This window comes from Ictalurus furcatus, chromosome 10 (assembly GCF_023375685.1).
Source record: "Ictalurus furcatus strain D&B chromosome 10, Billie_1.0, whole genome shotgun sequence".
Lineage (NCBI taxonomy): Eukaryota > Metazoa > Chordata > Actinopteri > Siluriformes > Ictaluridae > Ictalurus > Ictalurus furcatus.
This window is the reverse complement of record NC_071264.1, coordinates 10,419,296-10,445,819: the sequence shown is the minus strand read 5'-3', so window position 1 is coordinate 10,445,819 and position 26,524 is coordinate 10,419,296. Positions and strand designations below refer to the sequence as shown.

Genomic DNA, 26,524 nt, shown 5'->3' with positions numbered 1-26,524 from the left:
GCCGGAGGTGAAGTTAGCAAGGAAAAACTCCTTGAGACGTTATGAGAAACCTCGAGAGGAACCCATCCTCATCTGGGTGACAACAGTGCGATTTTAAATAATTCCCTTCTACAGCTGTGTACCACATGGTCACAAATTGCACTTGTGTAACCAGGAAATTCATTATAGCTTTCACAAGAAGTCTATTTTGTTGACGTTATCAACTGTTCACTGATGTAGACTTGAGTGCAAAACTGTTCATGGCAATTGCAGTCCTAAAGCGATCATATCAATCGCAGTCCAAAGCCATGGTTTTTAGGTGGTACCGTCCACAGTAATCTCATGCACCTTTAGGCTGTGCGTGTGGGGCCATCCTCACCGGCAACCAGTTATTTCCAAGTGATGACAACACCAACCAGAAATAGGGCATCAGGATGGATCAGGCAGGTCCAGAGAGCAGAAGGGGTCATTCTTGGTCTGTGCAGCTGTGTATTTAGGAAGTGTTTATTACAATGATATGATTAGTAGGCTGCTGCATATTTAAGGCTGGCATCGTGAACCTGTTCCTCACTAATCTGCGAGGTCTTGTAATTATTTGGCCCATCTTCATTGTTGCCTCCAGCACTTTTCACAAAAGTTACAACCATGCGTCCATTACCCCTTACTTGGAATATTCTGAGTCGCCTTTAACACAAATGACAACAGAATCTTTCGTTTCAAAAAGTGTCAAGTTTATGTTTAATCGTCTAACGCACAGCATTATCCGCTGCTGGTCGAGCTGCCAAGAAACCATAAAAGACTAATTACTCTTGGCTAGGTTGTGAGAGTTTGAGCCAGTTTACATTAATCCCCATTTGTTTCTATAACCATAAAACCTGTTTGGCCAACGCTTTCCAGTTCTGACTGCAAGTCCTATTCAGCACGACCTCAAAATAGACAAACCATTAATACAGACCGAATCGATCCAGGGTATCATCAGAGCCTCTTGGGGGATACGATCTCAGACATTCCAAGTTATAAGTAGCATGTGTTGGGTCTTGCTTTTTGCTTCTTTTTTTTTTTTTTTGCATGACAAACACAAACCAAAAGCTAGACGTGATGGACCTTAATCCATTAAATCCCTCCAGCCCCACCCTTAACGGTAAATCCAATTGAGGTGTTCTGCTGGTTGGGGGATGTAGACGCAGTCGCACCTTTCTGAAGCCAGCTCTCTGTCCCATTGTCCTCTTATCAGCCTTATCAAGGAGGAGTGACTGTTGATGAAAGACCTCTGCTGCATCGAGAACTGATGGCATATTGACCCAGCGGCAGCTTAGCTCTATGGGAAGGCAGATCCCTAGGCCTGATACAAAATCCCTCTGTCACATGAAGGGGAAAGTCGAATGAACACCAAAAAAAAACATCTAATAGGAAAGAAAGAAGACTCATAGAGGCTGTTTACTGTGAAAGGCAGAACAAAAGGACTGCACTCAGAGTCTGTTTTAATAAAAGTGTGTTTACAACTAACTCTAACTAATGAGCAGAGGGAGCAGGACTCCAGACTATTTGCCTCAACTTCATTAAGGCCTTTAAGTCACCCAGATTAAATTTATGCTGATTGGGCTTAGAAAGAAGATTTTCCAGAAACACTGGCAAGCCGAGCTGTTTTACGAGTTGAAATACTTCATTTGTGCATAGACGAAATTTTACGGTATGTCAGAGGTACAAGGCTTTTAAAGTTGTAAGCTTGCCTGTGCACATTCAGTTACACAGAATGATTTGTTTTCACAGTCAGGCCTAAATTGCAACTTGACTCCCACAAGTAATACAGCATGGCCTGTAACAAATCTACTAAATATGTAGTGGGAAGCACAGATGGGTGGTGAAAAATCGAACCAGGGCTCAGGTTTTTTTTCTCTCTTGATTTGAGTCTCCAGCAGGAATATTCCCATGTTACATACAAAGCCCATGGGAATGACAAAAGCACATGACATAGTGACACTGTATTTGGCAGTGTGCCCCCCCCCCCCTCCCCACCACCACCATATTTTCATATTTGCCTGCCACCTGAGGAAATACAGGCACAGCCCTGTCAATCCTGGGACTGACACCGAGCCCAGGAAGACCTCCTCTAATTCCATCTGCGCACACAATCATGTATAAGGATATCCGGCACGGAGAAGAGGAGGGAGGGAGATAGAAAAAGGAGAGAGACAGTGAGATAGAGGAATGCAACATATATACGCTATCGGACATGTTCTGCCATTAATCACCATGTATTCTTTCACTACGAGGAAGGACAGACACCTCATCTGAAGTTGATTCGCAGCTCTCCTACAGAGAGGATCACGCTTAGGTACTACTGAGGAATATTAGTTTGCAAACTGAAGTCGCCAGTACGTTTGGTGAAGCTAAATTATTAACTTGAAATGATATTTAAATACACACCCATCATTTGTTGTTAAGATTGAATAATTATGACGGTCCTAAACCTGTCATCTAAAACACTTAAATAATTCATGGTTGTAAAACTTGTCACTAGACCAGCGATGCTTACAAACCAGGGCTGTAATGCAGGACTGAATAAACAATGCTATAAAAAAAAAGAATATATCTGGAAACTAGTGCTGATTTTACATCTTTCACCAAAAAAAAGCGCAGAAATATAGACGACAAATATCTTATAACTCCAACGAGTTATAAATCATTAACTGTCATGATTAGCCAATATATATACACTGAGAAAGTGTATTTGCTAAGAGAGACAGGATGCTGAAACAAGGTGAAAATCTTTGCTTAAAAAAAAAAATAAAAAAAATCCATGAATACAAATAAATTACAGGCAAGTCTACAGATAGCAGTCAGCCCTGGAAAATTAAATAAGAAAGATGAGATGCAAAGTTTCTACGGATATGCTGGGGAGGGGGAAATAACCCTGAAGCAATTAATCTTTCAAACCTTCTGCAAAAAAATAAACCATAAACAAACAAACAACAAAAAAAAAACTTGCAGCCATTTATGGCTATGGCAGTAACCCATTTAATTCAATTATAAAATGCATTAAAAAGATATTACAGCTGGGGCGGAGTGTAATGAAGCATGTTTACTTGCGGATAGTGTTTATAATGAACAGTTGTAGAGCTTAGCCCTTTAGTTAGAACAGGACATATGAACAAATACAGAAACACGAGTTATCTCAAATAAGATGGAGCAGTCAGATATCTCACGTTTAATTTCACTGAGAGTAAAAAGCAACGCTTTTACAGTGTTCAATGATAATCAACTGCTGTTCATAAAGAATGTAGATTTCTAAACTTTTGGAAAGTCCCCTAAAGTTTTGCTGAAAGTCGTTAAAGGCTGTGATGGCACAAGTTTTCTACAACCTAAACTAAATGCAAGTCTCAGGCTAAAAGATCGGCCTCGTATTATACAGGGAGTCCAAAAAGTCTCCGTACACAGGATGAAATGAACACTTTGTAACAAAATGTCCTCCAAAAATTTTCATACTTTGTTTATATATATATATATATATATAAAGACTATCTAAAAAAAATTGTGTGTGTGTATATATATATATATATATATATATATATATATATATATATATATATATATATTTAACAAAAGGAGAACGTATTGAAATCATTCTCATGGCCGGATCAGGAAGCTGTCGCAAGGTTGTGATGGACTTCAACAGGAAACATGGCGAGCACATCACACACACACACGACACTGCTGCCAAACTTAGTAACAAATTCAAAAAGACTGGAAGTGTTGCGGACCGACCATGAAGATGGATGTCCAGGAACATCCACCGACGAAGACACTTGTTCTGGGAAACATATTCCCCTATGTATGGAGACTTTTGGGACACCCTGTATACTGATATTGTGTCGGATTCACTTCCATCCAAATAATGTGGGCATGATACGGTGAGGGAGGTTCTTACCTTCAGTGCACTGTAGAGCAGCCAAAGCGAACATCAGGCAACGGAGGCTTGGGAGACTCCACACTGAGCAGGCCATTGTGCTCGGCTTGGGTGCTCTCCTCATGCTTGCTCGAAAGTCGCCGGAGTCACAACAGCACGCGAAAATTCCTCCCAAAGACGCTCATCTTCAGGCTCTGCACCTGACAAGCATAACAATGTAGAAGAAACATTTCAGGGTGTCTGACAACACACACACACACACACACACACACACACACACACAACACACACATATACACAAACCCCTCTGCCATTTTGATCTAATGTCAAATTAAAATAAGATTTCACTACAAAACCTATAAGTGTGTTCCTCTCCCCAATCTATCCCTCCGTACCGTTGCATGTGCTGGCATGCTGTCCTGTTGTCATTCACAGAAAAGGTAAACACGCCTAGCGAAAGCGCCACTAAACAGTCAGGCCCAGACTACTCAGACATATATCTGTCTCTTCTTAACTGTTTTCATCCGTGTGCATGTTTACGGCACCTCTTTCGTGCCCTGGTGCTCACCCCTCACAAGGGAGCGCAGTCACTTCTGTAACAAGTCACTTAGGAGCCCATTAAAAGCCTGTGTACACCCCTCACACACTCTAGAGCATGTACCTCTGCATATGCCACTCGAATTATGTATTCACGCTGTCGGACAAAAAAAAGACACCCTCCTGTTTTTAGCTGCAGTATATATTATCAAGGATGCCTATTTTTCTTCAGCCCCTCTCAGAGACAACTTACTAACGTGATTTCGCACGTTACTGAAAGACACCGAAAGCACTGAATAGTCGTGCAGCAGGTTGCCGGGAAAGAAAATAAATACATCACCCAGGAGGGCTGATCCCGTAAACTGGCAGATGGGTGTTGGGCTAAATCGACGACAACAGCCCGCTACTTTCATATCTTTGTGTCATGCTGAGAGTGGTTAACATGCTGATCAGTCTGAGACACTGAAGGCGCACACTAAGGCGGTCTGTCTGACTCCCCGCTCTTCTCATTAAACACACTCAAGTCTCTCTTCTCAGCTGGAGGCCTTATCTTGCTAAGCTGTGGCAGAAGACCGCCGATCAACACCTGTTAAGTGCTTCACACAATCGGTGGTGATCGAACCCCAGCCGGAGCGTCACGGGGAGTCCTGCTGCTGCCGTTTGCATGCGTTTTGTCACTTCACAACAAATTACGTCGCGTTCGTATACGTATGGTTTGTGTGCTTTGAAGCGCTACGCTGGGGCATTCTTATACACTTTTCCCCAACGAGAATTCGTGCATCTGATATTAAATGACAGCTTGCACCATGTTGTGTTGACTACGTAGGAAACGAACGCACACAGATGTTTAAACGCTTCGAAAGATGGAAAGCCAGAGGGGCACCAACCCAGAGGCTGCAAACAGCTGTGCACACCGTGCAGCTGTGCTATAAAAACCAGAAGACATCATCAGACCTTTAAAAAAGAGGAGGGAATTTCGAAAGGGCATTTGTCGCTCCTGTACAAAAGACTGGAAAGAAGGGCGGTATTAAAATTCAGGCTGAAAGGACAGTTTGAAATGGTAATGCTTCAACGGGGAAACAAGGCACAGATGTGAAAGAATGCAGCGTTCTTTTGACCAAAACCTCCTTGTTGTCTCTCTCGGGCAAGCATGGGCCACTAGAGAATAAAGAAGGGGGCGGGCCATTCAGGGCAATCAGGCCTGCAATAATGGATTGGAGACATGAGTGTGTGGAGGGGCGCGGGGAGAAAGTGGGAGAAGTTACAATACAAGATTGACAGCTTGCAAGTCTTGCTTGACCTCTGAATTAACTCGCAAGCTTTCAATAAGCTAAAAGAAAGAGGCTTGGTGCTGATTGTCAAAGAATATGACAAGTCTATTAAAAAATATGGCAAAGTGCAAGTCATTCAAAAATGACACAATGCACAGCATAATAAAGCTGAAGATGTTCAATCTTCGCCATACGTAACGTTCACTAATCCTAAAAGTTGGGGCAGCAATAATCAGGCTGGGGTTTTTTTCCCCTCACTAGTGGTGAGATATTGGGTCAGTGCTCAGATGACATTAGTGTCCCACTGAGCCAGATATCGGAGAGGAAAATCAATCAATGACCCCTCACAGCCCAGCTGATGTAGCTCAACACGGTGCTACGGCTATCGGTCCATCTGACCACCGCTGTACCAGAGACCGTCAATTACCACAAAAAAAAAAAAAAAAGAAGCACAGATACAGTGAAATTAACAAAAGAGAAAAAAGGAAAAATATCATGCGCCTGGAGAAAGAGGAAACGGAAAATAAATATCTGCCATTTACTGGGTACATATCAACACTTTTCATGTGTCTCAAATCACACAAAATAAATAAATAAATACAACTGCTAGATTTGAACAGACTAATTCATCTGGTGTTGTTCCAAATTTAACACGTGCTAATGAATCTTTCTGGTGTTTTACTAATGCGTCTTGCTGCATATATATATCAATTTTACTGCCCAGTCCATTGATCGAATGCAGCAGTCCCTGCTGGTTGAAATGTAATGGGACAGAACAAAGCCCGAACGCCCTGATGGATTTCACACATTAAGTCATCTGCAGTATATAATAAAAACGTGCACGGCTTGTTTTTCAACCTCGTGTTTCTCGGTGTTTTCAGGTGAGCGTACTGTCGACACGATTCAAACTGGCTTGAAAAATGTCTTGTTCCCTTTTTCACACACAGAAATGCACTTTACACATTTAACAGAATAATCAAGCTGGCCTTTTTATCGCATCTGAGAACGGGTTGTATTATACTGCTGAGAGCCACAAATGGGTAAGTAACTGCACGAACTAAATATTCTGTACAGTGGACTGTGGACAAGATCAGCTGAAATGTCTAGTAGACTTTCCTTATTTTTGATACACCTTTCTATTTTGAGATAGAAATGACATGCAAAGCCTAATAATCACCTGAGGAACACAGGGGGAAATCCTATTAAAAACGCTAAGGTACCTGTACCTGTTTCTCTCTGGGGATTATCGCCGACGTGATATGGGAAGGTAACTAAGTTTTAACGTTGCCTTGACATATTGTTAGCGGTAATTTTGATGTTTTAGTGGACGAGAAGTGGATTATCTCCAAATGAAATTTGGAAATGTCATTTCCATTAACTGATAGCGTCACATTCCTCCTTTCAGGTTGCAGACGATAAGGGGGTTCCTGCCACAGCCATTTAACGGTGGCTTTGCTGAGCACGTCTCGGTTGTGGCGTTAATGGGCTGACATTAATACGGCTAGATAAATAAGAAGGATCGGGGGGGGGGATTCAGAGGACCACCATTATATAGGTATCTCGCACTGATAGCGGCTGTCACTCGGCATAAAAGGAGTCCTTGACGCTCTATATTTCTCCTTCAGTTGGTGAAGATAGCCAGGAATATATATTTACACAGGAAGAAACTTCCTTCCTTTTGTATCGCTTTTGTAACACAATCAAAGAGCAAGCGAAAATAAAGCCTCCTGAAGACCTGCTGAAGCAAAATCTGAGAAATGTGCACCTTTCCAAAGCTGATCAACTCAATTTCAACAAAATACATCCATTTTCAATTCACTTTCAAGTAGGGATGTCACGAGAACCGATGCTTCGGTACTAACATTCTTAAAACGTGACGGTACTTATTTTTCTGCAGTAGCGTTCATACCGTTGGTAATAAAGGTACTGGGGTTGCGATTCTTCCAGAACTGAAGGGGGCAGCAAATACGCGTAAGTGTTTTAGTTGGTCCACAAGTGGTAAAGAAGAAGAAGAACGCCTACAAGCACACGGGAAAAACTACAGAAGATGGCGATGAGTTTAGCTCCGCCCGACTCGTTGAGAGGAAAGGTGGTAAGAGTCGAATATGGAAATACTTCGCATTTGAGGCGGATGACAACGAACATATAATTGATGCTCTGAAGCCGGTGTGTAACCGGTGCTATCGTTCATTTCAAACAAAGCGAGGAAACACCTGGAATTTGGCGAAGCACCTGAAAGAGGGTCCTATATTATGTGTGTTTGAGGCAGCTCCATTGTGGCTGTGAAACCAGCTAACGTTATGCTCCATGTAATGTTTGCGATAGCCAGTTATTTGTTAACGACGCTAACACATTGCAGTGTTATAAACTACCTCCTAATGGGCCACCGTGCATCTCCATTCAGCCCGTGTCCTGTCAGCTAATGTAGCCTAATATCACTAATAATTATTCACATGTTCATGCTTTTCATAAATCTTTCTGGCCTGCCACCATATCAGTGAATTTAAACTAATGCTTGCATTCAGAGTATAGTGTGTGTGTGTGTGTGTGTGTGTGTGTGTGTTTAGGAGTGCACCGTAGCACTTGTAGCCTCCACTGTTTTATTAGTCATTATCAGACAGTGTTTGATAACTAAAATATCCCTCTCTCTCTCTCTTTCTCTCTCTCTCTCTTTGCCAGTATCATCCAGAGGAGGATGTTTTTAATTTAATTTATTTTATTTTATTTTTAAACCACACCGTGGTATCGACTTTAGTATCAAGTATCATGTACTTTTGGTGGTATCGGTACCGACTACTAGATTTTTGGTATCGTGACATCCCTACTTTCAAGCAATGAAAGGACTGTTCCTGTCAAAACAACAATGCAAAAGGCTGAGGGGAAAAAAAGTGTGTGCGTTTGTGTGTGTGTGTGTCCTCAGGTGTTCATCTGTCCTGAGACGTTTGCATTACTCCTCTAGCGTCACGCTTCACTGCCTGCCCTCTTACATGTTTATTCTGCCCCGCTCTTCCTCAGACAGTGAGCTAAAAAGTTCTTTAAAATATTCATACACACATAACCGTGTATGGGCGCACTAACACACTTGATACACACACCTGGCGGTGTGCACATGTGTGATAAACACGTACAAGGTGCACGTATTAACTGAGCAGAATAGGAAAGCCTTCAAATGAATTGCTCCAGTGGGCAGACGTGTAATGCGTCTCAGAATGCCACAGACGAGCGGCTGTACGAGAGAAAAGCCTTCTCTGTCCCTCTATTAAGCATCAGATAATCAATTATTCACACATCATCGTGAGGCATTATTCAACAGCATGATAAAAATTTTAAGATAGCAGGAGGCAACACAAAACGTAAAAAAGTGGAGCATTTACAATGTGTTGAAGAGATGACATTTTGGTCAGAGGTGGTAAAATTAATAAATAAATAACGAAAAGAAAAGGTGGTGGTGGTGGTGTGGGGGGGGGGGTGATGGCTGTTTAGGGAAACAGTGGTTGATGTGAGCGATGTGTAAACCCCAGACAGGGCATTAAAGTAGTAAGCGATATCCATAGTGCAAATCCTCTATACCCTGTGCTGAATGCAGATTATTTTTTTTCTTCTTCCACACGCGAACAAAGAAACGGTGATGTCTTGCTATGAGATGGAGAGCACGCAGTAGACAGCAAATCATTTGAAAATCTGCAGACAAAGACGGAGGGTGTAGTGTGCTCCCTGAGAGAAATCAGTTGTCAGGTCTAAATCTCTCCTGACAACACAACCAGCAGTTAATGCTGCTTGCTAAATCTGACCGTATCGTATTGACCTTTTTCAAAGGCTCCTGAAAAACTCAGAGCCCATTAACTCCCGGGTTCAAACTCAGGACTGCTTCTGTATGCTAAGAAAACACGGCTACTGAGATGTCCCGGTGGGTTTGAATCGGCCGTAATTTAAAGTTAACGCTGCTGTTACTCAGAAGTAGGATCGGTGCTTGAATGTGTCAGGAATGAGTGCTCGGGTAATTCGGGATGGTAAAAACTCAGATGGGGTTGTTGTTCGGGAAGGGTGGGGGGGATATCAGAGAGAGGGGTTGGCTTCTTTCACTGCAGACCACACATCCTGTACTATTTATCATCACAATGATGCCTAACAATGACGTGAAGTAGGGGTCGCTTCCAAACAATATGACACAATTTGCAATTCATAAGGCCACAATTTGATATTTGACGGAAACGAGTCGGCTACGATACGATACGTTTCTATCCGATTGAGTATTGTCCAATCTATATGTCACCAGCTTTGTTCCGAATCTGGGGTAGGCCTAACATTAATTAATCGATTAACCATGATGACGTAGAAGAGGAATATTCAGAAAGTATCAGAGTTACGGACATATCGCCTTGTTGGCCTGTTAAATTATTAACACATCAGCTGAAAAATACGAATTCTTTTAACACCGCAATTGCTTGTCATTTTTTTCTATAATAATGGATTCATGATTTATTAAATCAATTTATATGATACACAATATTCAGCACGGTATATACCACAGCTTTGTGAACAATTTCCCAGGAGTGTTGTGTTTTTTCGTTTTTTTTTAAACTGTTTGATTATAACTGATTTAACGTCTACAAAAATAGTTTTTAAATTATATATATATATTTTTTTACTAAAAAAGTACTAAAAAATCTAGCCAAAAAAAAAAATGGAAGCATTTGAAAATGTTAAATATTCCAATAGTAAAAGAATAAAATGTAATAAAATGAAAAGAATACTGTTCCATAATTCATCAGCGTATTGATATTACATTTACGATACATTACATTTACATTTATCCGTTTAGCAGACGCTTTTATTCAAAGCGACTTACAAATGAGGAAATACAAGCAAAGAGATATATCAAGAGGAGAACAATACAAGTAGTGCTACAGTACAAGATTTATAATTGAGCTCTAGAAAAGCAAAGAGCTCAGAGTAGAGGTGCGTATTTATTGTTTTGTTTTTTAAAGAAGGACGATGTGAGCTTGGCATTTTAGGGGTTAGTTACATGCTCACGGAAGAGGTGGGTCTTTAGCTGATATGATATCGTCATATCGCCCAGTACTACTTCATACCCTCAATGTGAAGTGTCTTTCAGACTCTGTTTTAGTCATTTATGTAGTTCAAAAAAAAAAAAAAAAAGACTGTTTTTGCTATAAAGAGTTTAAATATCATTCAGTCATGTCCTAAAAATCCTAAATCCTTATTCATACCTCCTGGGTGCTGTGCTTCCTAAGTACCTACACTTATTTATTTTTAAAAAGGGTAGTAATCTGTACCATTCTCTGTTGCTGGGATTGTAATCTTATATCTTAACCTTTAACCCTGAAAAGCTCACATTATAAAATAAAATAAAAAAGATTGAAGGTACATAATGAACTTTTAAGCTTTCAACCTACGCTATATGCACGTTTCTAAGGTACTACAGATACAAACCGTGTACGCTTGAGCATACCAATCCAGCCACGATGAATGGAACGGTTGTTCTCAAAGTGTACAGCGTACAGTTTATAATTCACCAACAGCCGAATTGTATCCGCTTGACTAGTGTGTACTATTTTGACAACGAAATCCAGTTTAGAAGACTCATAATTCCCAGACTAACACAAACCCGTTCACCTTCTTAGGAGCAATTATACGTGCTGAGGCATGGAGCAGGTCTTAACTATCCTCCTAGGTTTTAAACTTAATCTTTAGGCGACAATGCCAAGAAAAGAGCTTTTAAGTGAGACTTCAGTATAGCGAAAGAATGTGGGTTAGAGGAGCAGGCACTGATGGGTCACTCAGTCTTTCAGAGGAGATCCAGTTTCATTGTGTATGGTGATCTCTCTCTCCGAGGTCTTTAGGCCCAGGACGGGGGGAGAAGGAGCTGGAGCAGCATTTCTCCCTGGATCGTTAGCTTCATTAACATGTGTTAACCAACGCTGCCATCGGGGTAATTGAGATGCAAACGATCCCACGCTGGATTTGTGCATGGGCTGACCCAGCCTAATTTTCCTGGTAACTGTTAGAGAGAAGGGACGGCTATTCATCGCCACTCCGCGGTATGCAATCTTCCGAAATACTACATTACACTGCCGCTTCTTTGTAGGCTAAAAATATCATTTCACGAGAGCCACTTCGCAGCCACCGAAGTCGTGAAATGAGGAAGGAGTTGTTTGCGTGGATGACGAATAATACCATACGCGGTTTGTAACTCTGTCGTTTGATTTATTTCGGTTTGAACGATGCCCATAAATGCTGTTGATATTAATCAGGCGTGGTCGTTGTAGTGCAGTAACCTTTATCGCATTTCAGATTCTGTAATACAATCACCAAAGTGACACGCTTTATTGGGAACCACCCTGACATCTGGTAATACAAAAAAGCTGGGAAATCCGTCTGCTTTGAGAAGTGGAGTCACGCGAGTGACCTGCATTCCAGGGTAATGACCTCCATTCAGCAGACCATCAGTCTAGCCAGGAATTAAAGCGCAGGGACCGCTGAGGTATCGCTCTGAATGGAAATGGATTCCACTCGCAACGCCAGCGTCCTTTGCCTCAACAACAACTGGGCCACATACACAATAATCACCCATCACTCTCTTCCCGTTTCTCTTCCCTCTGGCTCTCTGCGTGGCTCTGGTTGGATATTCATGATATTTTGCTTTTTTTTTATTCAATGCAATTAAACCAAAGGCTGAACACACACACAGGGGATGAACCTGTCACTGTGTGAAAATTCAAAATTCAGGTAATATTATAATACGTAGAGCCAGAATTAGACCCAGGAGCTCTTCCTGTAAAAATCCTATGACTCCTACGACAGGCGAGGATATCCAAATGGATGACAAATTAAACTGAGGGGGGAAAAAAACTATAAAACGTGTCTTACTAAAATGTTGGCCACCACGAGTCGCCATGTGCCCTGACACAGATTCGGCACCTCTCTATGAGGAACTGTGTCAAACTGTTCCGAACAGTATTCCCCTCAGCTGGCATATCGAGGATGTTTCTGTCTAACATGTGGCTCAAATTCTCACACGGGCGTTCGGGTGGGTTGAGAGCTGGTCACTGCGAAGGCTTTAGCATATAATGTGCATCATTTTCATGCTCATGATCCGTTCAGGGAGCACTCATGTCCTGTAGATGGGGGAATTGTCATCTGGAAACAAACCACTGCCGTCGGATAAAAATGTTTCTTTGTAGTCAGAAAAACTTGCTGTTGAATTGGAGTGACGCTTCCCTCTATGGGAACAAGTGGACTAACACCACGCCCAATGCAGAACGCCCCAGCAGAACACAGCCACAATATGTCTGTATATTACAGCTTCATTAACCGATCAGAAAAGTCGATACAATTAACATAATGAAATAGATGCCAATCAATTCCATTATCAATTGGCTGAACTGTGTTATGAAGCACGCGACATCACTTCCTTTAAACTACAAACACATTTGAATGAAAAGGTGAAGAATGATACAACAGAGAGAAGAGTACCACCACTTCTAAAATACAGGAACTCTTTACGTTAACACTTCACATCTGGCCTCGTGATGTAACTTTTTTATGAAGGTTTTTCATGTGTGTAATTTTTTTTGATTTGCAATAACATGTTTGAGAGGACGTGAGAAAGCACGGTCATGATTATTAACTGTTGTGTATTGAGTGGTCTGGCCTTACACGGTAGATATATCACACATTTACGGTCATATTTATGAAAAGGCAGAACTATCGGTATCGGTTATGGGTATCGGCCGATATCGCTCCGTATAATCGGTTATCGGTATCGGCCGATATCACTCCGTATAATCGGTTATCGGTATCGGCCGATATCACTCTGAATAATCGGTTATCGGTATCGGCTGAGAAATTTAGTATCGGTCCATTTTTGAATTTGAATCGATATTTTGGCATTGATAAACAATACACTGTTTATTCTTTTTTAAATCATATACAATGTATATTTAGAAAATGATCACGTCATTATCCTCCCCTTTCGGTTCACATCGGAGTCGATCTGAAAAAGAGTCGATTCACTGATTGAAAACTAAGAGACATCCACAAAGCTTGGGAGTCAGTTCCGCACGCTGAAAATCGTTCGTCTCACGCACAAGGCAAGCAAAAATGAACTTAGCATTGGCGTGTTGCAGTTAGCAAGACAGCCGGCAAATATGTATTCTTCCTTTATTTTGAATTTGTCTGGTCTGAATCAAAAAAAAGCAAGGCTTGAAATACAGATAAGACACACTGATGCAAAAAAAAATAATAAATAAAAGAATAATAATTGTGCAGAAGCGGTAGAAAAAATACATCACATCATCTTCTCATGTTAGTTCGGGTGTTGCATTTGGCTGACATAAAGCACTTCATAATATTCAAGCTGTGACAGATTTTTTAATAAATCTCAGTAATGATGTAGTGCAGTTAGTGACCTGTTATTTAAATAAGCCCACTTAACCGTTCTGTAGTAGTAGTAATTGAATAAAATGCTGCAAAGACATATTTTTTAAATTAAATATATTTTTCAAATAATCCACCTTATTGATTAATTGATTAATCAGTTATCTAAATAACTGTTAGATGCAGCTCTACTGTCCTTGTAGATAAATTATTCACGTGCGTTGTTCATATAAGTTTTTTATTTGTTCATGAAGCGTACTGTTTTCCCAGTCTTGTGTAATTATAATAAACAAAGCAGCGCCTGTGTGAAACTGTATGTTGCGGCATATAGAAGGAGAAGGTGATGCTTTTCCAAGGCTTTGTTTGTCCATGGTTTGTTTGTCCATGGTTGAAATCTAAGACATCAACATCTACTTATGTTATTGAGGACGAGAAGCCATTTTGGAGCAGCAGAATGTATTAAGCTCAGGCAATACAAGATTATCCAATTCTAAGACTAATATGGGTTTAGCTAAGGTAATTGCTTAGATGGAGCCTACAGTTCTTCCCATCTCGAGAAAAAAAAAAAAAAGAAGAAAGAAAATAAAGAAAAGAAAACACCAGTCGGTCGTGTATCCAACTGTAAAAACAAACACGAAACATCATCTTACAAAAACACAGACAAGAAGAATCCCAGGTTAACTGTACATCCTGGGCACAATGTCAAAATTTTATTAGCTTCTATAAATAATTATAGACTACGTACGCTACGTACACACAAGGTTTGGGTACAAAGCGGTGTTTCTCTCAGATGCTATCGAGCGTGTTTCCATCTCTCCCTTAATTGCACTAAAGTAACCAGACACACAACCGGGGGGACCTCGGGAGCAGGGAGAAACATTCCAGAGAGATCTTATCATGGCGCAGCAGAAACAAGGCAGACGGAAATGCGGCTAAGTGGCTCGGCTCAGAGACTGGACTACATCGGCCAGCCCGAGGGCCTGCCGAGCTCGGATTTGGAGCTGTCTCCTGCCAGCGCAGGCCAGGCTCGCTGCTAATCAGCTCCGGGTAATGACTGATGAAAACATCATCAGAAACTGGCACTCAGACGCAATGAGCAAAAATATGTCTGGCGCATGGACTTAAGAATGATTTAGGGATAGTATGCACTCTACAAAAAATTTTTAAAAAATTTAAATTGATAAACGAACATTTGCTTATGTATTAACTAGTTTATTTTTTATATCATATTGGTTTACGAGTAAAATAAGGGACACATGTCGTTGAAATTTCATTAGATAGATGTGTTTTCAGACGAAGAATTTACATTTTAGCTGTACATGACACGTGAGGTTCAACAACAAAAAATAAATAAATAAAACAATATCTAAACTGTTTATATTTTTTTGAGGATGATGAAAGAGAGAAAAAATAAACAAATTTTGGTTTCATTTAGAAAGCTCCTGCTTCAGGAGAAGGTCTTTGTACTGGAAAATGATTGTTCAGTTTATTGTGACAACATCAAAAAATGGTTGAAGCGTTGTGAGCAAAAAACAAAAAAAAAAAAAAACAAAAAAAAAAACAATAAAAACAAAAAACAGTATTCATTAGCCTGACACTACAACTACTTTACTGAAATTATGCAAATAATAGAATTATGGAAGAACATTTCATACCATTTTTTAATTCTGAGAAGAAAATAAATATTGGCTTGAATATTAGCATGAGGATTAAAGGTGGTACAGCAATTCATTTCCTTGCTTTATAAAATATCCAAATATCAAATTTAATAAGGAAACATTGACATAGTCAAATACTATTGTAGACAATTAGTAGTCCATTAAAGAAATATTTCGAATATTAGTTTTTGTTGTATTGGTTGTTATTTAACACATTATCCAGACTTCCTGTGTGCTGTTTCAGGTTGGCTTCATGGCTGTGTCTGAGCTTTACACACCAGCTCATAACCCTCTTGTACCTACAGTTTGGAGAAGCCTTGGATTCTCATCTCCCAAAAATCACTGTGTCCTTTTTTTTTTTTTTTTGCTACTTCGGTAAAAAGCTACACTACACATTCTGTGAAATAAGAAAACGCCTTTACTCCTGTGCTGTGGAGGGATATGAATAAAGCAGGTCTACGTCACATACCACTGAAAGACTTTGAGGAAACATTGTGAGGTCTTTCAGTGGTACATCGTGGTTAGGTGCTATCAATAACCCAAATTTCAATGGCAAAAATCCATTAGATATATTGAGAAACACAATACACCCCAAGTCGGAAGGCTTAAAGGATTTCAGGACTTACAGGCACCGAATGCTGATTGGAATTCAAAGAGGACGCGATCCCCTTCATCTTTCTCTGGACCACTGCCGAGTGTCAGACACTCTCAACAGAAACATCACCATCACCAAAGAAAACCCGTTGGACTCTGGAGTAGGGATGTGACGGTGAGGAAATTTTCCCACCGGGTCGTCGACATGTGACAACACCGGTAATACTGGTATCACCGGGGGGCGGGGCCTGTGGGGGGTGTTCCCCCTTGCTTATGAATGAGTGTATCATTGCATATTTCGAATCAGTGGCAATTCGGGGGCAGCAATCACTTGAATGGTGGGTTCATTATTATTCTTAATGAAAAACACAACAACAACACGGCACAAGGACAAACTCTCTTATGTTAAACATAGAACTTTTGAAACCAAATCTTCCGTTGTCGTCTCGTCAGTCAGCTCGCCTCACTCTCGTCAAGTGATAAATGAAATCTGATCTGAGCTGCGACTCGGACTCGTTCGGCTCACGCTGAATTGAGCAGACGCGTTCGGTTTTTAATTGTAGCGTCGTTCTCTAACTGAATTAAATGATTTTTATTACTATAAAAGGGCATAATGATGGTGAGGGCAGTGTCGCGGTGGGCAAATGATATAATCGGTGTGCAGCCCAAACACTGGGAACACAGACGATCGCAGCAAGCCTGGTCAGGAGTAATATAATTTTTCCCAAAATGATCAGACGCGATATGCTGAACCATTGACTGAAGAATATTAAGGACTAATTGATAGACCAATCACATCACGGAAACTGAGGAGATCCAGTGACAATACAGGGTTTGATTAATCTCTAAAATGGCCTTGATGGCTTTTTCTCAAAGCTCTGTCCTGATTTACAATTTACCCTTACTTTATTTTTATACCAAATCCATCATGCTCTTTAATTCCACCTCCTAGACATGAGATGTGAGTTGAAGTAGAAAACTCACGGTACACGTTAGGGACGCTCCGATCGATCGCCCGATAATCATGTTCTACGACTCGATGGGTAGTCTCTAAATTTGGCCGCTCTCACGAACCGATCGCAATCTGATGACGTACGACGTTAAACTTTAGCGCTGCGGACATGTCATCGCAGGTGTGGGATTATTACGAGGTCTCAAGAAACAATGAAAAATTCCCCAGTCGCCGTGTATTTGTAAAGGCCTATTAAAATGCTCGTTGTAAAATGAATATTTGTCGTGCCTATTCATTTGATTCTCAATTAAAACAACAATCTACAACATTACTATATCACCGAGGCAACATCTGTGGTATTACTTTATCTGAAAAAAGCGTTAACAGACAGTTTACATATCACTTATATAAAGCTTGAACGCTCGGGACCGGCCGATCGTGATGATAAGAAATCGATAATCTTTATCGGCTGCAAAAATCCTGATCGGAGCATCCCTAATACACATCTCATATTTACATGATCTAAAATTCATCTAAAAGTAAATAATTCCAGCATAGTTTCTGCTATGCGGCAAATCCGAGGTTAAAAATAGCTCGTGGCACTTTTAGGAGGGGTGCGAAGTTTTAGTCACCCAAACAAACAGCAGACGGTTTCAGCTGACTCGATCACGTTCGGCACCGAGGGCAGAAGAATGTGACTGCTTTTTAACGCCTTCGATTCGGCTTCTCTAAACATTTGACGTTTTTAGTTTGTGCTGCCTCCACTGTATATGTGCACCAATTAAAAGGCGCGTCTTGGATAAGAAACGCACCCAAGTTCTTGTGGTCGTCCTGTACAAGCTGTGAAATAGCCTGGCTGCTGAGATGGCTTGTCATCTCCTGCCATCATGGTCGCGAAGGTTAATCGCACCTCTCTCTTATTGGACCTCTTATGTTACGAGCAGGGAGGCTCGCACCTTGGAGTCGATGATGGCCGTGTTAGGTCTACTCTTACTACGCTGGCGCGTGTCAGTTTATGATTAATCCCATACTTGGCAGCAGACGTTCCAGTGGAACTCGAACGGGAGTATGTTTCACGTCGAGGGCGGCAGGCTGATTAAAACGCCTCTGTCTGGAAGACCGCTCTGTCATCTGCGTCCTAGTGCTTTCCTCTTAGAAATTCCTACGAGTAGGCCGGAGTGCTTGGTGCCCTGCCCGGTTCATTCTGCCAGAAGGGCAGAATCTCTTGCCAGGAGAACAACAGCAGGTGCAGAAATGGCAGTTGTCCGGTTCGTGATCACTTACACCGTGGTCAAGATGAGAATCACAGAGAAAACCATTCACTGCAACCCATTTATAGCCTTGCCCTGGACAATGCAGCTTTGTCCGAGCCAGCTTTTTTCTCACATGTCTGTGTATACAAGTCGGGCCGCACGCAGTAAAATACACATAAATGGAAATCTTAGCCTTGCTGCAAATAAAGAGCGGTACACATTAAACGCTGTTTCTGCGGATGGTGTATGTAGAATGGCGTCGAACGCAGAGGTTAATTAGCGTGATAGCATGTGCAACACGTGGAACAGTTCCCTATCAAAACGATCAGGAATGACTTTTCTTTTTAACGTGATTAACTTAGAGAGACATAGTGTTATTGGCTGGAATTAAATTCCTCTATCTTGTGTAAAGTGGCAGTTGTACTGCCTGAGCTGATCGATGGAAATGCCCCTATGACGTTCGCTACAAACTCCTTATCATCTAATCAGAAAGTAACGTGTTATTACTGCGTCCCGATAGTTCGTTTTAGGCCTTTCAGCTGCATAATAAAGAGGGAAAGAAACGCGTGCTGCCTGAAATTTAAAAGAGCCTTTGAACACATGCTTCGGTTCTCTAAGACCAGTGTCTCATGCACACACAATAAAAACATGCACTGTTTGCTTTGCTCAGGTTTGCCCCAAGGCCTCGAGAAAGAATGTCTCTTTCACCCAGTGATAGCAGCTACTGTACTTATCAACACCATGAGAGGTGAATGAAGCTAAACAGAAGGCGCGGGTGTTGGCACAGGTGTCCTGTCCCTGCAGAGTCAAGTGTGTTCAGGGTTGGTAAGATCATCAACATGACTATCAGGGCTGACCACAAACGCCAGGATCGCCACAAACACCAGATCTTCCACTGAAAGTCAACAGAAAACGGCTAATAAAATGATATATTATAATAACACCGTACAGAGATACTGCTTCCACACGTCACACAAATGTCTCTGAATCACTCAAACGTGCCCGTGTTTGAAATCAGTATTATCCTTTGCAATTTGATTCAAAATATTTACGCTGAACAAACGACTTTCAAGAGAAACGTATTTTTTTAAAGCGCATGACGAGGGTAATATAGACGACGGCGTACTTGTTTAATAAAGACAGAAACAATGCGTGCTCGTGTTCATATATCTGCTCTTTACCCAAGTTCAGTTTAAACCACAATCCGAATTACAGAATAAACTCAATAACTCCATAAACAAAGGAAAATACACGTATTCAACCAGCAGAACCGTCAGGACTTTATGGATTAGACACTATAATTCAACCTGTACATTTTACAAATACTAATTCCCCATCCACGGCAGGAAGTGGAGCAAAGCTTCAAAGAAAATGCAATTTTTTTTCTGCTAGTAGTGTCCTATGTATAATTAAATCATTAAAAGCTAAGCAGCATCTCCTCTACACGTGTTAACTGCGCATAGTGGACTCTCTGCTGCAGTGGGTCTAAACCGTTAGACCCAGCTTAGCATGTATTATTAATATTAAGCTCTTCTTTTATTTACATTCAAACGAAGCGTTCTTGCATATAAAACACAGCCTGTAATATATATGTTTCATAAAAGTAAAAATCTAGACAATATAAGCTGCTATTAAGCTGTCAGGGTCCTAAAGCCAAAGATGTAGAGGTTATCGCTACCTGATCTGTGACACGGCTCTGCCTGATTTACACTGAGCGTATGCTTTTCACTCGGGGTATCGCGCCACCGGCTTTGCTAGCATCTCGATGCGATCAGACGCGAAGCTAAAACCGAGTGCGATGTGTTCAACTGAAATAAAGATTGGGTTTTGACGCTGAGATCCGGATACACAGTATAACAAGCACAACCAAACAACCTGAAAACCGAAGGCGATACTACACATTCTTTGTTCTTTCATTCATTCCTTCGTTATATAATACAAACGCATTACATATGCTATACATACGTTTCAATTTAACACTGACACAACCTTCGACCGTGCCTTATCAGCGCTGATATTCAAATACCCCGGTAAAGTGGCAAACACTTACATCATGGACACTTCCACAAATTCAGATACCCCCACAATGCACTTTTTACAAGCAGGATGATTTACATTTTTATTTAGTATTCACCGGAACTCTTAAATGTTTAATAAACGCTTGCCAAAAATTTGTCTAAACCCCGTTATTAATATTAGTGTTGCTTCCAAGAAAGTAAGGCCCGTGCCCAATGAGCAGCTCGAACCTTCTCCCACAGCTTGGATTACTCATTTGCAGGAGCCTTATCTACGGAGAGCATGAGCTTTCGGATAAACTGAGGATTAAGCGACGCTGTATGGCAAGGTGAATTTAAATGGACAGGGTCTGCATCAGCAGTGCAAATCAAAACAGTTCGAGACGAGCGCTAAAGAAACAAAGCAGGAGGATCAGCCGGAGCAGCCGTAATGAACAGTCACAGCAGCCACAGAGGGAAAAGTCTTTTTTCCCAATAAAGCCAGCTCTTGAATGGTGCCAAGCAGAATTTTCTCCGATTAAAACATGCTATTTTCTATTCTCTTAGAACTTTTCCCGGATAGAAATTAATAGACCCGCTAGCAATAATATAAAACTTCAAACGCAGCATGGAGCCTACACTTTCTTTCCATTCTAGCTTACTTTTTTCTCACATCTGTCAAGGACAGCGTTGCAGGGGGAAATTACGTTGCAGCCCATCTCACCTCACCGTCCTGAAATAACAGGTCTGTCTCGCTGAAAATGGGGCTTTTAAGTGTGGATGCGATGCGCTGTGGTGAAAGCCGGTAGAGACACAACCCCTTCTCCCTGGCAGCTGTCTGCAAATTCTCACTGCCACCCCAACCCCTCGCTCGCTCGCGCTCTCTCTCTCTCGTTCTCTCTCTCTCTCTCGTTCTCTCTCTCTGTCTCTCTCTCTCTCGCTCTCTCTTGCTCTCTCGCTCTCGTTCTATCTCTATCTCTTGTTCACTCTCTCTCTCATTCTCTCTCTCTCCCATTCTCTGTCTCTCCTGTTTTCTCTTTCTCTCTCTCTCGTTCTCTCTCTGTCTATCGTTCGTTCGTTCATTCGTTCTCTCTCTCTCTCTCTCTCCGCCTGAGCTGCTGTAGTCTGGCCACAGCCAGTGTTTACTTCAGTGTCTTGCTTCTCTTCCGTGACAGAGCAACTGATTTTTTTTTTTCTCTCCAAATTTTGCTCAGAAGAGATGAGACAGAAAGTTGTCATGATGTCACTGCAAATTCACAGAAGAGAACGTCATGGTGTATTTCATTTGCATTTAAATAAAAATCAGCACGCAAGTCTGAAGATTAATGTGTTTAATCTCTGACTAAAGAAAAACTAAAAACATTATTTATAATAATAATAATACTTGGTAGTAGTGGTGGTAGCTGTAGTACATGATATTAATTTTTTTAAATATATATATACATACATTTTGATGATATATTTAATTAAATTTCCCAGCCAGCCGTCTAAACAGAACAACCAGCTGACCGTGACACGGACGTATTTTCTCGAAACACGCTGCTGTTTTATTTCATATCCGTTCTCCACTGGTCTGCTCCTCAAGCTAATTAAAGCAGCAGGGCATCAGCCTCCATTTCTCCCCTGTTTGGGAAGCCACGAGACAAGCTGGCTGGCAAGACAGGAAATGCTTTGAAATACAGTAAAAAGGGCGCTGCCAGGTCCTGAGTGTTCAAACTTAAAATGACTGATTAGCAAGTGTAAAAAAAAAAAAAAAAAACCCTGCTGAAGCCAACAAAGGCCCCAGTCTTAAGCATGTCCCATAAAATACAATATTTGTGCCTTGTTTATTCTCTTTAAAACCGCGAGTAGTCGTTAGCACAGCATGGATTCAGGACGGCGTGCAAACACATGGCACAGTAAAACTGGGGGAAGAAACGGCCTGATCTGAGATTATTACATTGCGCCGTGCGTGGCTCAGCTGTAAGGAAACGCCATTGATTAGGTATAATCGCTTTTTCTCCACTACTGCGTACAGGCTATTCCCTTTCCTGCTTGATCGCTTGCACCCTCTCTTTACTTGAGCAGTGAAAGGCCAGCGTTGTGGGAGAGTCCGGTGAAACACCACTCATACGCATATTTCATTTCACACGCTCGGACTTTCACCCGCTACTACGTTCACACGCCTACATATGAAGGACGAAGTGAGCTGACGGTGTCTCAATCGGCACCACACACCACACCACACCACGTACAGTTCGTATTCGGCCTGCCAATGCGAATGACAGAGTGGAACGACGTTTTCGTGCCTCGTGAGTGAGGCCACGTCCTTACTGTCAGCCAAAAACACTACCGCTCCTCTTTATGCCTCTTCCTCTTTGTTAGCTTTAAACTGAACATTCGCTTTCAGTGTTCACTAAATGCTTTGGCTCTACATCATATTCGTATTACCGCACTGCTTCTTTTTCATTTATTTCCACCTATCCGTGTGCAGAGAGGAAAAAAAAAAAAACACTAGCTCCATGCCCTTGACAGATATAACAACGCAACATTGAAAGAAAACACGCTGTCACAAGTCACATCCAGCAACTTCACTGATCTCCTAAAATTTTTCTGCTAGTGAAAACGGTGCAAAACGTTTTGGAAAGCGGTGACAGGCCTTTCAGCCTTTCAGAAAGAGAAAACAGGCATTTCTCTGTAGCAGATGGTCACAATGATGTAGTTATTAAATGCATGCAGATTTCGGTTTTGGATCGCTGCGTCCGAACGATATACTCCGACGTCCAAAACTTACAGAGCAGAAAACCTTTCGCTAAAATGGCAGGTGATTTTTCCAACAAATTATACTACTAGTCGGCGCATGTTGAAAGCCATATTTACACAAACTCCAAACCGAACGCGTGCGTACAAGTGTGTGTGTGTGTGTTAAATGCCTGCATGACAATTATTTAAGCAACTCATAAATTATTTTAGCTTTCCTCGACACCGTGTGCAGAACATACTGATAGCTCAAAGGGAAAAGGAGAACGCCCGGGCGAGTTTCCCTCTGAAGCGAACAGGATGGGACAGTGTTTTTCACACAGAAACACAAAGAAAGGCAGAAAGTGTAGCGCACGCCTCCTAACCCACCCGCTCCACAGGGCCTGCTAAAACTAAAGGGCACGGGGCTGGAGCGTCTCCTATTGAAACGCGCAGGGGCCACTTTGAAATGCTAATGGTGTGGCTTCAAACAGGCCGCATTCACACGTGCATGAATTCAAAACATTTTTCGGGGAGGCCAGAGCGTGGCTACAAAATGCCAAGCGTAGTGAAATACGAGCGGCACGAAATCTCACATTAAAAAATAGCGAGCATGGAGTGCCACGCAAGTAAGAACGTATTCGCCACGCTGCAGGAAATTTACTAGTCTATTACCGATTAATAATCATGCACAGGTTGAATGAAATTAAGTTTGGTTGGGCCCCCCCTTCCCCCAGTTCGCTTTTGCTTAAAAGAAAGTGCACCCGTCTGACTTCGGTTCTCTTCCTTTTACGTAGCATCACTGAAAGAAAATTACATTTCCCACAAGACAAAAAAAAAAAAAAAAACCCCAAAAGGTTTTAATGAGAAAAGTTTTGGCCCCCTGTTTGCCACAGTGCTGAGTGAGAGACAGATATAGACATGCTCACTCAGTATGCTGTCTAGACTAGGGAGAATGAATTTTGGCTTGAAGTCATGCCATGTATCGAACCCTGAGGGTCAACACTGCCAACTTTTAATGCGTTTCACTGATAGTGCATAGTGTGTTTGTGTGTGTGTGTGTGTGTATGAGAGAGAGAGAGAAAGAGAGAGAGAGAAAAATCTACAGTACATTGAAACAAGTTGGTCTATAATAATCAATATATTGAAGGGGGGTAAAAACGCGTTTTAATTTCGTGCGTGTATGTATCTCCTATGATTTGACCCCAGACATGTTTCTCAGCTCAGTCATGCTGCTACTATTTGTAACCAACTTGAGTAGTTCCGGTTCAGAGTTTAAACCGAAAATAATGCTAATAATAATAATAATAATAATAATAATATGACGTCGAGGCCCTGGGTTTCACAAATAAACTCCAAGCATACGTGTAAACGTTTTACCGAATCCGCCTTAGGGCAGACTTACATCTAATACCGTTACACAACAACAACAAGACGAAGAAGAAAACAAACAATAACAATTATTTAAAGCTAACGTTTTCGAACGAGCGGCTCCAGAAGGTCCACGCGCCGCACGCGCACGCGCTAATAGTTTCCATTCATCCTCTCATTACGAGCGCGAGACGGAGCAAATCCATCCACATCTGCTTGTGTTGTGATTATCCGGTCCCCATTAACCACACGACCGTCCGACCCCCTCCTCATCCGGTCACTTTAATCACACCGAGCACAGCCGCACACTATTATTATTACTGGTATTATATTATCTCTCCATTTTCACATTTCAAATATTAACGATTAGTTTGTGCTGTGACCCAAACTTCTAACCAGTGTGTGTGTGTGTGTGTGTGTGTGCGTGTGAGAGAGAGAGAGAGAGAGAGAGAGAGAGAGAATGAAAGAGGCACAAACGTTCACTTGAACTAAAAAAGTTTGTTCTCAAGCCGAACTCGGAGCCGCAGAAACCGGACGAAGCCATCGCTTCCACCGGGATACAGAGCACGCACACGCACACACACACACGGACTCTTACCTGTGGGTGAGTTTCAGAAGTGTGTGTCGGAGCGCACAGAGCAGGCAGAAGGAGTTTCTCCGGTAGGAAGAGCAGTGAGGCTGCGGTTCATGCTCCGCTAGCGCCAGTGGGATGAGAGTCTCGGCGTTAGCGGGAAGCCGGTCTCTGTCGGACTCTCCGGTAAAAAGTCTGACTCACTTCTGACTTCCCGCTTTCTCAAAGTCGAGAGAAAGATGCGGACAAGTAGAAGACCGGTTCAGAGGAGAGGAGAGGAGAGGAGAGGAGAGGAAAGGGGAAACCTAACGGCAACCTGTCCTCTTCGGAAACTGTGCTTAAAGAAAACACACAGCAAACGGAAAAAAAACGTGTGTGTGTATATATATATGTGTGTGTGTGTGTGTGTGTGTGTGTGTGTGTGTGTGTGTTAAAAAACCACAAACAAAAACAAAAACAAAAGCAAAGCCCGGTTTGTGGAGGGAAGCGGCTCCTCCGCGGTGTGAGTCGGAACGGCTTTTATTCGCGGTGAATTCCTGCCGTTCAGCTGCCGAGGTTTCGTCTCGGGAAGAGCAGCTTTCCGAAAAGGTGAGGAAGGCAGAGCTCGCGCGCACGCACACACACACGCGCGCGCACACACGCGCACGCACACACTCATTCACACACGCGCAGATTGGGGCGCGCGCCGGATGGTGCGCGAGACAGACAAGTTGGCGCGAAAACCTGACGTGGAAACCGGACGGAACCGGATTTTTCTCAGGAGTTTTACACGGGTATAAGTGTACCCAAACACAGCGGAGTAAGACTTTATCCAGAAATGAAAAAACAAAAACAAAAACAAACAGACAATGAGTAGTTAAGGTGAAACAGATGATTTACACCACTGTTAGTGTAGAGTTTTCCAGTCCATTTGACCTGCTAGCATGGGCCTTCATGCTAACATGGTGGTGGTGGAGGTGGTGGTTTGGGGAGGAGGAGGGGGTCTCGATCCCTCTCACAGTAGGCAGTCCACTCTATTCAGCCAATGAACGCCGCCATTTTTCCTGTGTAACCCTAAATATGAGGCAGAAATCGTGTGGATTGCGTTTTCCCTTCTCCCTGTCTCCATTTCTTAACTTGACCTCAATCAGAAACAGAAAAGCCGAAGCCGTTCAGTGTTACGCCGAGCTAAACGGCGAGAGAGAAGCCTAGCTCTCAGTGCTCATCTCATTCAAAACGAACAAAACAGTCCGTTATTCGATTTGTCCGGCACCTCACAATGACCCGGTCTGCCTTAAATAAAAGAGGCCACAGCACAGTCAACTATACTAACCAGGTCT

General features: G+C 42.0%; 1 protein-coding gene across 2 annotated transcripts in view; it reads right to left on the bottom strand.

Moving 5' to 3' along the window:
* Positions 1 to 26,229, bottom strand: part of adgrl2a (adhesion G protein-coupled receptor L2a) — a 113,339-nt gene extending 87,110 nt beyond the window's left edge. For both annotated transcript variants that reach the window (XM_053634008.1, XM_053634007.1), the window contains exons 1-2: positions 25,233 to 26,229; positions 3,908 to 4,086 (exon numbers count right to left, since the gene is read on the bottom strand). In XM_053634008.1, the coding sequence (XP_053489983.1) occupies positions 3,908 to 4,010 (103 nt within the window). In that variant the 5' untranslated portion in view covers positions 4,011 to 4,086; positions 25,233 to 26,229. The remainder of the gene's footprint in view (positions 1 to 3,907; positions 4,087 to 25,232) is intronic.
* Positions 26,230 to 26,524: the final 295 nt, after the last annotated feature.